This window comes from Stegodyphus dumicola, chromosome 7 (genome assembly GCF_044657685.1).
Source record: "Stegodyphus dumicola isolate Sdum_Otavi_A_Nest chromosome 7, ASM4465768v1".
In the NCBI taxonomy this organism is placed as follows: Eukaryota; Metazoa; Arthropoda; class Arachnida; order Araneae; family Eresidae; genus Stegodyphus; species Stegodyphus dumicola.
Genome location: NC_140774.1, coordinates 158,380,649 through 158,394,091, shown reverse-complemented (window position 1 = coordinate 158,394,091; position 13,443 = coordinate 158,380,649). Strand labels below are relative to the sequence as shown.

At 30.2% G+C, this 13,443-nt stretch overlaps 1 protein-coding gene across 1 annotated transcript in view; it reads right to left on the bottom strand.

The window, feature by feature from the left end:
- The window catches only part of LOC118198421 (uncharacterized), a 50,780-nt gene that overhangs the window by 20,139 nt on the left and 17,198 nt on the right, over window positions 1-13,443 (bottom strand). Inside the window, exons 3-6 of the mRNA XM_085820977.1 lie at window positions 11,783-12,034; window positions 8,115-10,955; window positions 2,365-2,454; window positions 2,080-2,257 (exon numbers count right to left, since the gene is read on the bottom strand). Of these exons, the coding sequence (XP_085677103.1) occupies window positions 2,080-2,257; window positions 2,365-2,454; window positions 8,115-10,955; window positions 11,783-12,034 (3,361 nt within the window). The remainder of the gene's footprint in view (window positions 1-2,079; window positions 2,258-2,364; window positions 2,455-8,114; window positions 10,956-11,782; window positions 12,035-13,443) is intronic.

The following is a 13,443-nucleotide window of genomic DNA, read 5'->3' as shown; positions in this document are numbered from 1 at the left end:
ATAGATTTTGTTACAAAATGTATCTAAAAATAGATTATGTGATATATTATAAAAAAATTGTTTGAAAACAAATTATAATCAAACACTTAAGGAAAAATAAAAATTATAAAATCAATAACTGTTAAAATAAATGTAAGATATTATTAAGAAAACGTTAATTTTAACATTTATTTCTGCAAGGGAGACTGAGAATACATGACTGCTAAGGATACCCGGTACCAGAAGGTATACGAAAGAACTTAAATATGAAATCTAGTGCTTTAAATGTTACACCTACTTGGAAAAGAAATGGCAAGACATAATCATTACTAGCTGTTTTTGTTTTGGCATAAGAAATAATTCCCTAAATTTGGCATAATTAAAATTCTTAAAGTGTATTGAATTCAAAATGTTTTATTACTTACAATAACTGTACGAAAACTAACCTTCAGATAAAAACGCGCTAAGAAAGCAAAATAATAATAATAATAAGTCATTATTTTAATTATCTATTATTTTAAATATAGACTTTATTTATAATACTATTCTTTCTACAAAAAATCAGCGTTATTTGTTTACTATTCATAATAATTTTAATTTAAAACACACAGCGGTGGATATTTGATCCCACTCTTCTAGGGACACATGGCTTGAAGGACGAAGTATCTTCATTAATACGTTCCATCTAATGAAGATTTAGTAATATTGGCTTTAACTGCAGTAAATTTAAAACTTTATTTACAGCAGCAAACTTTATATTAAATGAATCTTATATATACAATAACTCAGAATTAATCCGTATGATGTTTATAAGACATACTTAATGGAAGTTTAATGTGAATGAACATAACGGGTAAAATCTTGAGGGACTGCATGAATATGAATGGCTTTGTCGCAGTCAGATTCTCAGCAAGAAGAAAAGATTTTCTTTGCATGGGGAAAAAGAATGAAAAAAGATAGATTTTAGTGTAATATGTCAATGAAATTTTATCAGAAGTTATACGAATGATATGGTAATGAAAATAACGGCTGCTAACTACTTTTTAAAGAGATTTTATCCATTACTTTTTTAATACGAGTTACGTGCTACTGATGCATTTTTTTAATTTTGTTTAAAAAGATAAAAGAATGTTTCCAGTTTATATTTTTTATAATTTTAATTTTAGATTTCTTTATACAGTTGTGTTCATTTTTTTAATGCAGAGTTGAAATGCGAAGTTTAAAGAAAACATAATGTGTACCAGTCTGTCTTCCAGTCATATATAATAAAAGTGTTATAATGATCCATGTTTTATTAATGTATTATTTATTTAATTTAATAGACATATTATGAAATTGATAAGTATAGCATTTTAAAATTATTGACTGGGAATAAGTGTTCTCAAAGAAAGAATGAAGTATTCCCTGATATCTAGATGCTTGATCCCTTTTATAAGATTGAAATTTTCAATTCATTGAAATATATTTAATTATTGATGATTAAAAAATCTCATTTTGGGAAGGAATTGCACCCCAATACTTCTCTTAAAATATTTCTAAAAAATGGAAGTTTGTCGCAGAGAAAAAACTAAAAACCATGAATACGGACCAGCAATCCCCAGTCTCTTCTATCATTTGTGAACATATGTGCACTACGAAATGGGAGAAATTAGTGTACAGTACAGAATATGGGACATAACTATTTTGTTTTTTGCAGTGCTAAAACACAAAGATAAATCTAAACACGTTAACTCCAAATTAATAGTAATACTAAGGTCAGTAGACAGACAAGGTTATGCTCTTTCAAGGTCAAACATTTTCTCTTTCAGACGCTCGAGATAGTGACGTCACCATATCATAAATGGCAATCAAAATCAGTTCATTCTCTGTATAAAAAACCAAATGCGCAACGCATTCGTACCGCACTAACAGAAACGGAGCTTTAGGAGTTAAGGACGTCGACATCACCCCACTGGTTGACCTTGTGGAGAAGAGCAAACCTTATAGTATAGTAATTTCGAGTAATATATTTAATAAGCTAAAATTTTATTAAAATTCAAGCCATCTTTAAAAAATAACTCATTTTGTGTTTTGTAGTTTCACAATAAGAATAAATCTTACCCTGTGGAAAAAATGACAGAAGTGCATTTTTAAATGGAAGACAATGATGTCAGTTAGTGTGTCTAAATGTAACATATCAGCTAGAAGAGCTAACTCAGAAATATTGCAGTCTTTTGGAATATTCATTGCCCCACTATAAATATGGCAAAGAGCAAAATGAACTGCAGGGTAGCTGAACCTGTAAAACATTAAGAACACTGTCTACAAAAAGCATTTGAATGAACGTTATTTATGCTTGATATATTATAAATATTGAGAGAAATTAACAAAACGATATCAACTCACCCTTCCAGACTAATTGTGCTGGAGTTCTTGTCAGTACTGGTATTCCGAAGCAAATTGGCAAAATATTTGCATCTTGATGCTAAAATGCATCTAGAAGAAATAATTACGTTTTTAATGATGCACTCTCCTACTAAAGACAGCATATGAAAATATTTAAGCATAAAATAACTGTAATTAAATTGTAATTGTATAAAATAATTGTTTATAAATATAAAATAATTGTAATTGAAATTGTTCTTAATGATAATCATAAAAATTGAAATAATAACTAAGTTATATAGACGTCTACATTTTCACGTTAAATTCTCACTGTCGTTCATACATTTAGTTTAAAAACAAAACTGCATGATATAATATCTGTTATGGAACTTGAAAAGAAGGGGGGTTTCATGTAAAATAATTAAAACAATTTTGGTTATTTATCTAAAATTTTTATGAGATCAGTATTTTTTAAAAAATGCCAGCAGCTGTATTTTAGAAGCATTAAGAAAATCATGAGGTTTCAAAGTACAAGCGAAACGCTAACTTCCCCTTTTTCTATGCATAAATATAACAAATTAATTTCATTATAAGTAAACATATAAATTTTGATTATAAAAAACTGGCAAGTAATTTTATAAGGAGAAATTATTCTTATTTAAATTATTTTTGCAAAATGGCCGTCAACAAAATTTTCATATTTATTCTCAGTGTGAATATGCATTTCAGCTAAAACTTAAAAGTTACTCTTTAAAGTTATTATACTTACCGAATAAAATTTTATTTCAATTTAATGCATTTATAAAGAACCGTAAAAGTATACAACAAAATGCAATCATTCAGTTGTGTAAAAAATTCCTCTCTCCCTATTTCTTCCATACAGATAATTCTTGTGACCTTTATTTTTTATTTTTTACTCTTTATTAGACGGCATTTCTGTTCACTATATGAGAGTCAGAAAAAATATTACGAAGAAGTACACGTAAGCAAAAGAAAAGTTTGAATAGAAGGGAAAAGGCGGGAAAAACCAACGGAGAAAAGCCAAAAGGGAAAAAGAGCGACGGAAAAAGCGGAATAAAAGCAAATGGAAAATTAGAAAATTTATCTTTTATAAACATTTTCGATTTGTTTTTTGTAAAATCTGTGTTACAACTGTGTTCAAGTTCCTTTCCTGCCTTCTTAGAAGAAAATTAATAATGAAATTTTTAAAGCTGAGACTCGCAAGTGAAAGAGACAGAAAATTTAGTGAATAGAAAACAAGTTTTTGCTCTCTAACTTTTATGCCTCTTTTACGTTTCCCTGAGTTCAAATCCTATGTCGTATATAATACCTTTAACTAGAAAAAAATGACAAAAAATAAAATTTTAACTCTGGGACGTTCAATCGAATTTTACTATCCGTGTAAAAAGTGGAAAAGAAAAACAGTTTTTATATGGCGTTTAATGTTTTAATTTTGCCTTTACTTATGAAGAATTTTGTAAGATGTGTCAAGAAATTCCACAATTAAATATCTCTTGTACAGGTTTTTTTTATATATAATTTGCTCTATGTGATCTTTTCGTAAAAATACAAAAATTGGAACGTTTTTATGCAAGCCACTCCCTCCACACTCCCTCCAAAACGAAGATGAATGGCATTCATATTTTCCATAGCTGAAAATGTCAAGGAGGAAAAAAAAAACTCGTACAGTCAAAATTAATTTATATTACTGCAGAGATCATACAACAAAAATTTTAAAAACAAAGGCATATTACGTTTTCGAATGCAAACTTTAAAAATGAACCTTTCACATTATAAAAAAGTACAGAAGCAAGAATTTTAAATGCCGATGTAGGGATTATTTTAATTTTCTAGGAGTTATTTTAATTTTGAAACCCTTTCGTTTAAATTCTTGTTTCCCACCTACAACTTCCTGCCAGAATGTGGTTTCAGTATCACGTTTTATGTAAATGATGTAGAACCAGTATTTAATGCGGATTTCAGTCACTTCCGTAGAAGAGCTCAGACGTTCTCAGTAGAGCGTGTTCTGCCTTTGGGCCACGTCGTTGCGTTAAGCCTATATTCATACGTTCGGCCGTAGTCTTAAGTGCCTGTTAGTATTCGCGGGAGAGGTTTAATTACGGGACAACTCAGTTAGTTATTTCTCTACAGCTTTGGCTAAGATTTAGTTAGTTAGAATTAGTGTAGTTTCTTATCTTCTGTCTTAAGTTAAAACCCAAGTGGAGGCTTTCCTGTAGGCTCGAGGAGAAAATATTTCATCTGTCAAATATTTCTTCGAGTGAATAAAAGGCTATTTTAACCCTTCCTTGGGCTTTGTCTTTATAGTTATGAGAAGACCAGCGAATAGTTGTTAGACTCTTCCCCAAAGTTCTAGTTGCTAAGACACTAATTTAACTAGAACTTTATACCTATTTGTCAGAAACGCTAAAATATTAAGAAAGTTTTATGTGCAGAAGCACAATTTTTATACTATCCCCAAATCAGCAATTTTGCAGTTCTTCTGTAAGATTTTTTTATTAGGATAATTATATAATTATTATAGAAGATATTTAATATTATAGAAGAATATTATATACATTTCATATTATATATATTTCAATTTTTCAACTTTTAGTTGATTTGTTTTTGCAAAGATAGCACTGTTATGTTTCTTATTTTTCTCATGTTTATTTCAATTACTTTGAATTCTATTTCATAATTCCAATTAAGATTACTACTGTTTATTATGTTTATTTTTATAAAAATAGCCTTGAATTAACATGCATAAAAGCGAAGGTGTCGGGGGACATTTACTCTGGTATTTTGTAAATTTCACTAAATTAATTGGCTATTGACTCAAATTTCTAAAGTGTTAGCAAAAATTATTCATTCAGAATGAGTTCTTTGATATTCTACTTTGGCTATAATCCCATCACTTCACGGAACTACAATTTTGGACTAACTTAATTTGCCAGTTTGGCATCATCATTCTTATTTGAATAAAAGATAAAACACCTTCGCATTTATTAATTTATTAATTATTGTTCACTGAACGGAAGTTGGTTTATTCCTCTTGAAAAGTCAGCTAATTTCCGATCAATAGCGATAATTACTATTAATTGTTTTTTACTTTCTTTTTCAAAGTTTGAAATTTTGTTATTCATGATTTAAATTCAAGTCCCAGTAAAATGTGTTTTTCATAATTTACATTCAAGTTACTATAAAACACAATTTTCGGAATTAAACTTCCTACATATGGGTTCCTTCTTTTTGATACATTCCACTAAATTTTTATTAGGAGATAATATCATCAATATTTCTTTAGCAAATAAATTATCATTATCTTACTTTGCAGCTATTGCGCAAGTATTAGAAAAACTTGTTTTCGAACTAATATCTAAAATTCATAGATCTAAAAGCTAAAATTCATAGATCATTCAATATTTAATATTATAGAAGTATATATATAAGTATACATAATTATTATATAGAACTATAGTACTATAGAAGGGACTTTCTTCCCTGTTAGACGTCAAATACGTCTCATTTTTCTCTTCGCTATCAACAGAGCAGCTAGTCTACTGGGCAAGGTGGTTATCAATTTGATTGTTCCCGTCGATGGAATAAACAAAATAGAGCTAAGCGCCTTATGTTCTCCGGAACTTGATAATTAAGTTGAGGAATACTGAAAGAAGGTCTGAAGCAATACGAATTAATGGTAACGTAACTTTAAGGTCTGGAACAATACCATTTTTGTGCCTAATTTTATGTAATAAACTATAACTTTATGCAATCACAGCATAATAAATGACGTGGATTGAAAAATTACTGTTGTCGATGCTACTTAATTAATTTGGTAATCATAATCGTAGGTTCCTGTTTAAAATCTGAGAGATATGAAAAGAGCACATGTAGTTCTTAATAACTGTTATCTTTTTTCTCAATAATATACCATTTTGATATAATTTACAACATATTTAATTGATAGATATTATGAACATGTACATCTAAATTTTTAAAATATATTTTAGCACCACATTTGATGTACTCGGTTACCGAATTGTACAGTTAACTTAACATCACGGTTAATCCGAGGGGAGACATAAAAAAGGCGGGAGAGAAAAATAGCCCATACATAACAAACAAGTACTACTAGTAATTTACTTGTATTTTCAAGCAGATTAATCCGGAGAATAAGTTTATATGGTCACATCAACATCATACTTAACAGAGAAGTACTCTTAGCATTTACCTGTATTTTCAAGCAGATTAATCAGGCGAATAAATTCATCTTATGACGCAAATTAATCCTTACCTATATTCCTTCCTTATCTCATGATACATATGCCTTTTTGTTTTTCTTTATATTACTCTTGTATTTAGATAAGGGTCAATGTAAATTAGATTAACGGCTATACGCTTCATTCATTTTTACGATTCAGCAGGCTTACATTTAATAAATAAGCCAATGTTTAAGTATTTCGGATTATGAGCAATTAAGTTGTACAAATACTGCGCGTAACACCCCCCAAATGGCATGGTCTAATACCACATATATTTCTTTTTCATTTTGAATTTTCTTTGAACAGTTCTAACTTAAAGTGATAGTCTCTATAATACAATTTTTTATCACTCCGCATTAAGCAAACATAACTTTTTTATAATAACAGGGGTACATTCAATTCGCAGTTTGGTTAATAAGGCGCTGTTGATCGGGAGTTAACTATGCAAACAAAAATATATTGAGAAAAAGAGTAAGTAATACAATGAATTTTTTAACACATGAAGCCAAAGTTTTAAAATACTTAAATACATAAAAACTCAGTGATAGCAAGAAAAAGGGAGCTGAAAATTAAAGCGAATGTGAAAAGATGCTCGTTATCATAAAACCGAAATAAAATTCTTACAATTTCTGAAAATATCTCTCGCAAAATTTATCTTAACTTCGTTCTAAGCACTGTAACTTCAAAAGTGTTCCAGAATCTTCAAGACAAAGCTTGGCTTCAACCAGGCTACCTAGCTTACTGCAAAAGCTTTTTGAAATGCTGCAGAATATGAACTTTTAATAGTATCATTATATTCCCTAGATTTTCAGAAATATCGAGGTGAATCTTATCTTTCTCTTCAAAGTTAAAAAGAAGGAAATGTGTGACGCCACAACCCATTCAGTTGCACTGAAAACTATTAAAAGTCACTTTCCTGAGAATCAGTGGATTCACGTATACATTGGTAGTTCAGTGAAGGACACAAAAGTATTATAGTGGATGACATCACCTTGGGGAATATAAAAAAATAAAAGTGGAGATTTCCTGGCAGAGAAAGAACGATTGTTCAAAACTCAGAAACTGTATGTTCATTAATTTTGCTAAGATACCGATTATACATGGAATTTACTACGATTCATAATTGAAATTTAAGCTAGGGAAAAGCCTTCGCATTAGACCTGGTATAATATTTCTAATTCTCCTCATGCAACAACTATGGCATTGTTCCGTCTTTTGATTGGAGAGGTTTTACTGATCTCTTTTACACCAAACTCAGAAATTTTCACATCACCTGTGTTTTCTTTGTGATTCTGGACAACTTATGGACAAAGAACGTTTAAACACGAGCATTTCTTACGAAAAAAGAACATTAATAGTTTTAATTGTCACCCAAAGTACTGAGAAGTAAAACGGTTAATGGCTGAAGTGGCACAAGCCGAGAAATTGTAAATAATTAGTAATAATAAATCATTATAAATCCAAAAGTGTATTTCTGAACCTTTTAAAAATAAGCATCACCTAACTTACCTATGAGCTTTAATTTGTTTTTCTTCAACTTCAATAGTTATGTCGGTGTCAATTTCATCTAAAAACATTTTTAGTAGATCTTCACCAAGTTTGGAACAGGCTTCTAACATCTGACGTGCAGTTCTACTATTTTTTGAATTTGGATCTACTTGTAGATTTTGAGCTTCTCTCCAACGCCGTTCCAAACTAGCAACTCCACTGATGCCACCTATAGATGAGCTCACATCTGAAACTTCAGAATAAACAGTTTCAGAATCATCTTCAAAATCACAAGATACTGACAGAGTTAATGGAGAATGAGTGAACTTTTCTTTCACTGGATCATGAGAAACGTGTTTGTCTGAAGATGAATCACCCCCGCTTATAGTCATAAGAGATGATCCGGACCTACTCATGGTATCAATATTTTTATCTTTTAAATCACATAACTCAAATAAGCCTTCCGAGCCTAGTCTTGAGCTTTCGCTAGAGCTCTTCGAATCATCTATTCGATCAAGTTTTTTACGAGATGGGGATTGGCATAAAATAAGATCTGGTTTATTTTCATCCAGGGAACTCCTATTAGATATTTTTTGAGCATCATCAATATCTTTCAAGGATTTAGGAAAAGTCATTGCGTCTATGTCCTGGGGCTTCGTAGAGGCTTTGACAAGAACTGGAGGTGGAGCAGATTTGGGAACTTCTTTAGTTTGGGATTTTCGGCGCAAAATTGGACTCATGGGCAGTAAGCCGCCTTCTTCATCACTTTTATTAGATTTAGTTTTGCCCATATCTCCAGTAGATTTCCACTTCACTTTATCAGAAGAAAATAATTTGTCACAAGTGCTGGTTTTTCCTAAATCAGAACAACTGCCAGATGGTTCTTCATTTTTATCATAGCACTGCATAACTTTTATTGTTTGATTGATATGCTTCAGATCTTTTCCAAACGAATTTTTTGCAGTATTCCAAATTTTGTTCTCATAAGAATTGCACAAATCAGGGGCATATTTCTTCTGACATAAATTTTCGTAGTAAATACCATCAGAGTACCTCTGAGCGCTATGAGATTTCCTTGGAATTATATTTCTTTTATGAGATAAAGGATTTTCTTGAGTATTAACATACTGATAATCTAATGCCGAGGCAGATCTACTTTCATTATGCCTTGATAAGGATTGAAAATTCACATTGTACTCATAATGATGCATACTATCTGCTAAAGAAGAATCTGATAACTTACGTTTATGTTCACCATTAACTTTATCACTTGATGCCCAGTACTCTTTCATCTGAGGTTTTAACTGTGATTCTGATTTAGAATCTAACACCGAGTTTACATTAATATCTTTATGATTTATGTCACTGTGATCTTCATTTAATTGATTATGATCTTCGTTCAAATTTATGAACATCGAAACAGACATAGGTTCCTGTTTTCCAGCTGTTTCTTTTGAATATTTTCCAGTTTGATCAACTTTGAGAGAGTCTAAATCCACATACATATAACAAGACTGGGGACGAAATTTTTTATGTTTGTCTGATCCTCTGTTGGCTCTAAAATCTCCACGATACATATCTAATTGAGAAGTTGACTGTGCTTTCATAAGTGGCATCTGTTTTGGATATTCATAATCAGATTCAAATTCTGAAAAAAATTCTTCGTAAGAACTATTTAAATAAGGTGGTCTTCTTAGTGCATTTCGACTCCGTTTCGGACTACTGGCGTCAATGTACATATAAGTATGAGAAGGGCTTGATTTCTTTTCTTTCTTATGGGTAGGTGAGGCTGGAGGCAAATTGTTGATGTCAATGTAAAATGGAAACATTGATCCTGAAAGACATTTTGATTTATCTAATTTAGACAAACTCATTTCAGTGCCGTTACTCATATTCGTGACTGGCGAGTTGGAAATGCCATCAGTGGACATAATTAAAGATGAAGAAACTGAATTAGGAAAACCAGTATCTGAAATGACACTAAAGGTACTATGTGACATAAATCCTGAGTCACTCATACTGCCATCGAACCGGCGGAAATGTACACCAGACGTACTAGAGTCTGATTCATAGTTGTGATTATTAATATAGGAAGAATCCTTTAGAAAACTATGTTTGAATATATTTGATTTTGGTGACGGTGTGTGGTCATGCAGGAAAAATCCAGTTCCATCCGTTCTTCTTGAAGACAAAACATCTTTCAGTTTTTCTCTGCTACCTTCTTCCTCTTTAAAATCATCTTCCTGTGAAATTCTACTGCACCACTCTAAATTATCATCAGCTGCATCATCTAATGATCCTTGAGTTTCTAAATCGAAAGTATTACTCCGAACCATGCTACCAATATTAGAGAAATCTGCTTCAGTTTCTTGATCGGAGCCAATAGCATCAGCATATGAGGAAAAGGTTTCTTTTTCACAAGTGTCATTTTTAGTTTTGTCATCACACGTTGAATATTCTTCTAAAGTTTCATTGCCATTCGACTTAAAAGATTTTGTTGCCAGTTTATTATTGATTTCTCTATGTTCCTCTGGTAAATTTGAAATTGGGTGCAATCCTTTCATCATATTGACCGTATTACTGTTACCATCAATTATACAATTTCCGTTATAATTTCTTTTTTGGGCATTTTTAAACAAATCTGAAACATCTAACTTTGCTTCAGGTGAGACGGGGCTTGTTTTAGGTGTAACAAAATTGTCTGTACAAGTTGAATTCACGGATTCCTTTTCAAATTCATCTACTTCAACAATATGCTTATTAAGAGGTGCCTTATTCTGGCAAAGCAATTCTTTATATTTTTTACTCAACCGAAGAGCTTCACATTCATATTTCCTTATATCGTCATCAGTATATATTTTCCTAAAATATAAAAGATATATAACATTATTAATAAACATATGAATTTACTACTGTATTTCAGTTTTAAAATATCAGTTTTCTTAATTAAAACTGAGGCGCAAAATCTCATTTAAAATATTAATCTTACTGGGAAAAAATATAATTATATTTATGAATTATTTTATTATAACATAATAATAATTATAATACAATAACAATAGTTAATTCATGACTACAGTAATAAAATTCATAATTACAGTAATAAAATTCATAACCGCTGTAATAAAATAACAAAACTCAGATTCAAAATTAAAAATGTATTTCTTGAGAACTTTGTAAAATTTTTCACTATTAAAATATAACAAGCAGCTTAATATCTATTCAGCAGCTTGATCCGCAGTCTATATGCTATATTTATATACATAAAAAGAGACAGCCTTTGCATCAATATTTTACACATATGTTCTGATATAGGTGGTGTGGTGTATTTAATTATGGCAAAGCACACTAGGGCTATCTGCCTAAGGGAAGGGATGCCTTCGTGGAGGACTTTCTAAGGGAAACTGGCTCGTATACACGTTACACATAGGGAAAACCACGAAAACACCCATGCAGCCAGCCCGTTCGCGGGATTCGAACCTCGGACCGAACTACCAGTGTTCAGCGACTTTACCGCTCGGCCGCTGGCGGGCCTGTTCTGATATAGGATATCTGAAAATTAATGGCCGAAAATGTTGCAATAAAATTGCAAGTATCTTTCACTTTTCTTGTAAAATTAAGGCAGCTGGTGTACTTGTTACACTTAGCATCACATAAAGAAATAAATGTTTAAAAAATATCATTAGTACCTTAGAAGTTCTTGCAATTCAGATTCTCCAAGGAAAGAATTGTAGGATTGCACATTGAGATTCGATTGTTGATGTTCAAGAAGATGATGGTAAAAAGCTGGTGTGCGAACTTTCAAAACTGACTTATGAGCATGAAACAGCTGAGGAAGATCAGGATGCTGGTTAGGGTTTTCTGCCTTATTGTCATTGTAACTTGGCTTAGCAGCATTCACTCCAATTAATGTATCAGAAAACAATTTATTCTGATACATGCTATTAAAATAAAACATGTTAAATTATTAAACATTAAACCTGTTAAATACTTTAAGATATGTATTTACCGGTATTTAATATTTTAAGATTTACAGCATTTACATGGCATGTAGAAAATTTAAAACTAGAGTCCTAAAAAAAAAAAAAAAAAGCCTACATTTTCTCAAACCTGAACTCAAAAGGTTCTCAAAGCTCTTTAAAGCTTCTTATAAGAGTGATCAGAAAAAAAAAGAACAACTTAATATTTAAAAGCTTTTAGTTATAGAGAAACTGATCTATATATATACTATTATATATATATGAACTATATATATAACTATTATAGAGAAACTGAACTGAGTTAAATTTAAAATTTATTTAAGAATACAAATTTAAAATTTTAAAATTTAATAAAAATATACCCTAATTAAAACTCTTCAAATCTGACGTCCAGTTTCCGCTCAAATGAAAGACAAATAAATTCTCAAAGTGGAATATCATTTGAGAAATATTTAATCACTCTTTCCATAGTTTTTTTTTAAACTCAAATTAAGTTTAGGAGGAAAAAGATTTATTTCAAAAATTAATATGTGTGAACACTAAATATGGAACGCTAAATAATCACCAAGGAAGTAAGAGTGGGATATAAGGCCGTCGATGAGATGAGATTAATGCCGTAAATCAACTATAATTACAGATCTTTACAAATCTATTTCCAAAAATTTCAAGGTTTTTAGATTAGGATTTAAAAGATTCGAATTATAAAAAAATCACGAAGAGTAGAATTTTTTGTACCTCGAATTTTTTTCGAAAATCGCGAAAGTAAAGAATTCGGATGTTCCATCCTTATTTAAAAGTTACAGGTATTCAAAGTGAAAATAACTTTTCTAATAATTTACAGAAATAATTTAAAATTTCAAAAATTGAATCACACATTAAGCAAATTATGGTTATACTATAAGCCTTCTAAATTATTTTTCAGATCATAACATTATTTTAAAAATCTACAATCTTACAACAGTGATTAGAAGTTCAGTACACTAACATACAATTTTTAATGCAAAATATTTGTTAAATAAAAAATGGAAATCTACACAGCATTACTTCAATTTTTTATTCATAATTAAGAAACAAGTAAGATTTCACAGTTTGTTTTATAGAATCAATTTTCTTTAATAAATACAGGAAAGATAAGTATGGCAATATGCATGATTCTAAAGATTTATATACTCAAAATAATTATATTTTGTTTCATTTTTAATTAAAATCTATATCAACATATTTTACGCTCCATTAAAAGTAACACCTACATCCTTTAACATATTTCATGTGAATATGATTTCTTAAATAACAAATTATGTGTACATCTTAATAATTAAAAATAACGTTAATAATTTTAAATTGGGTTTTCAAAAACGTTTTACCAAAAA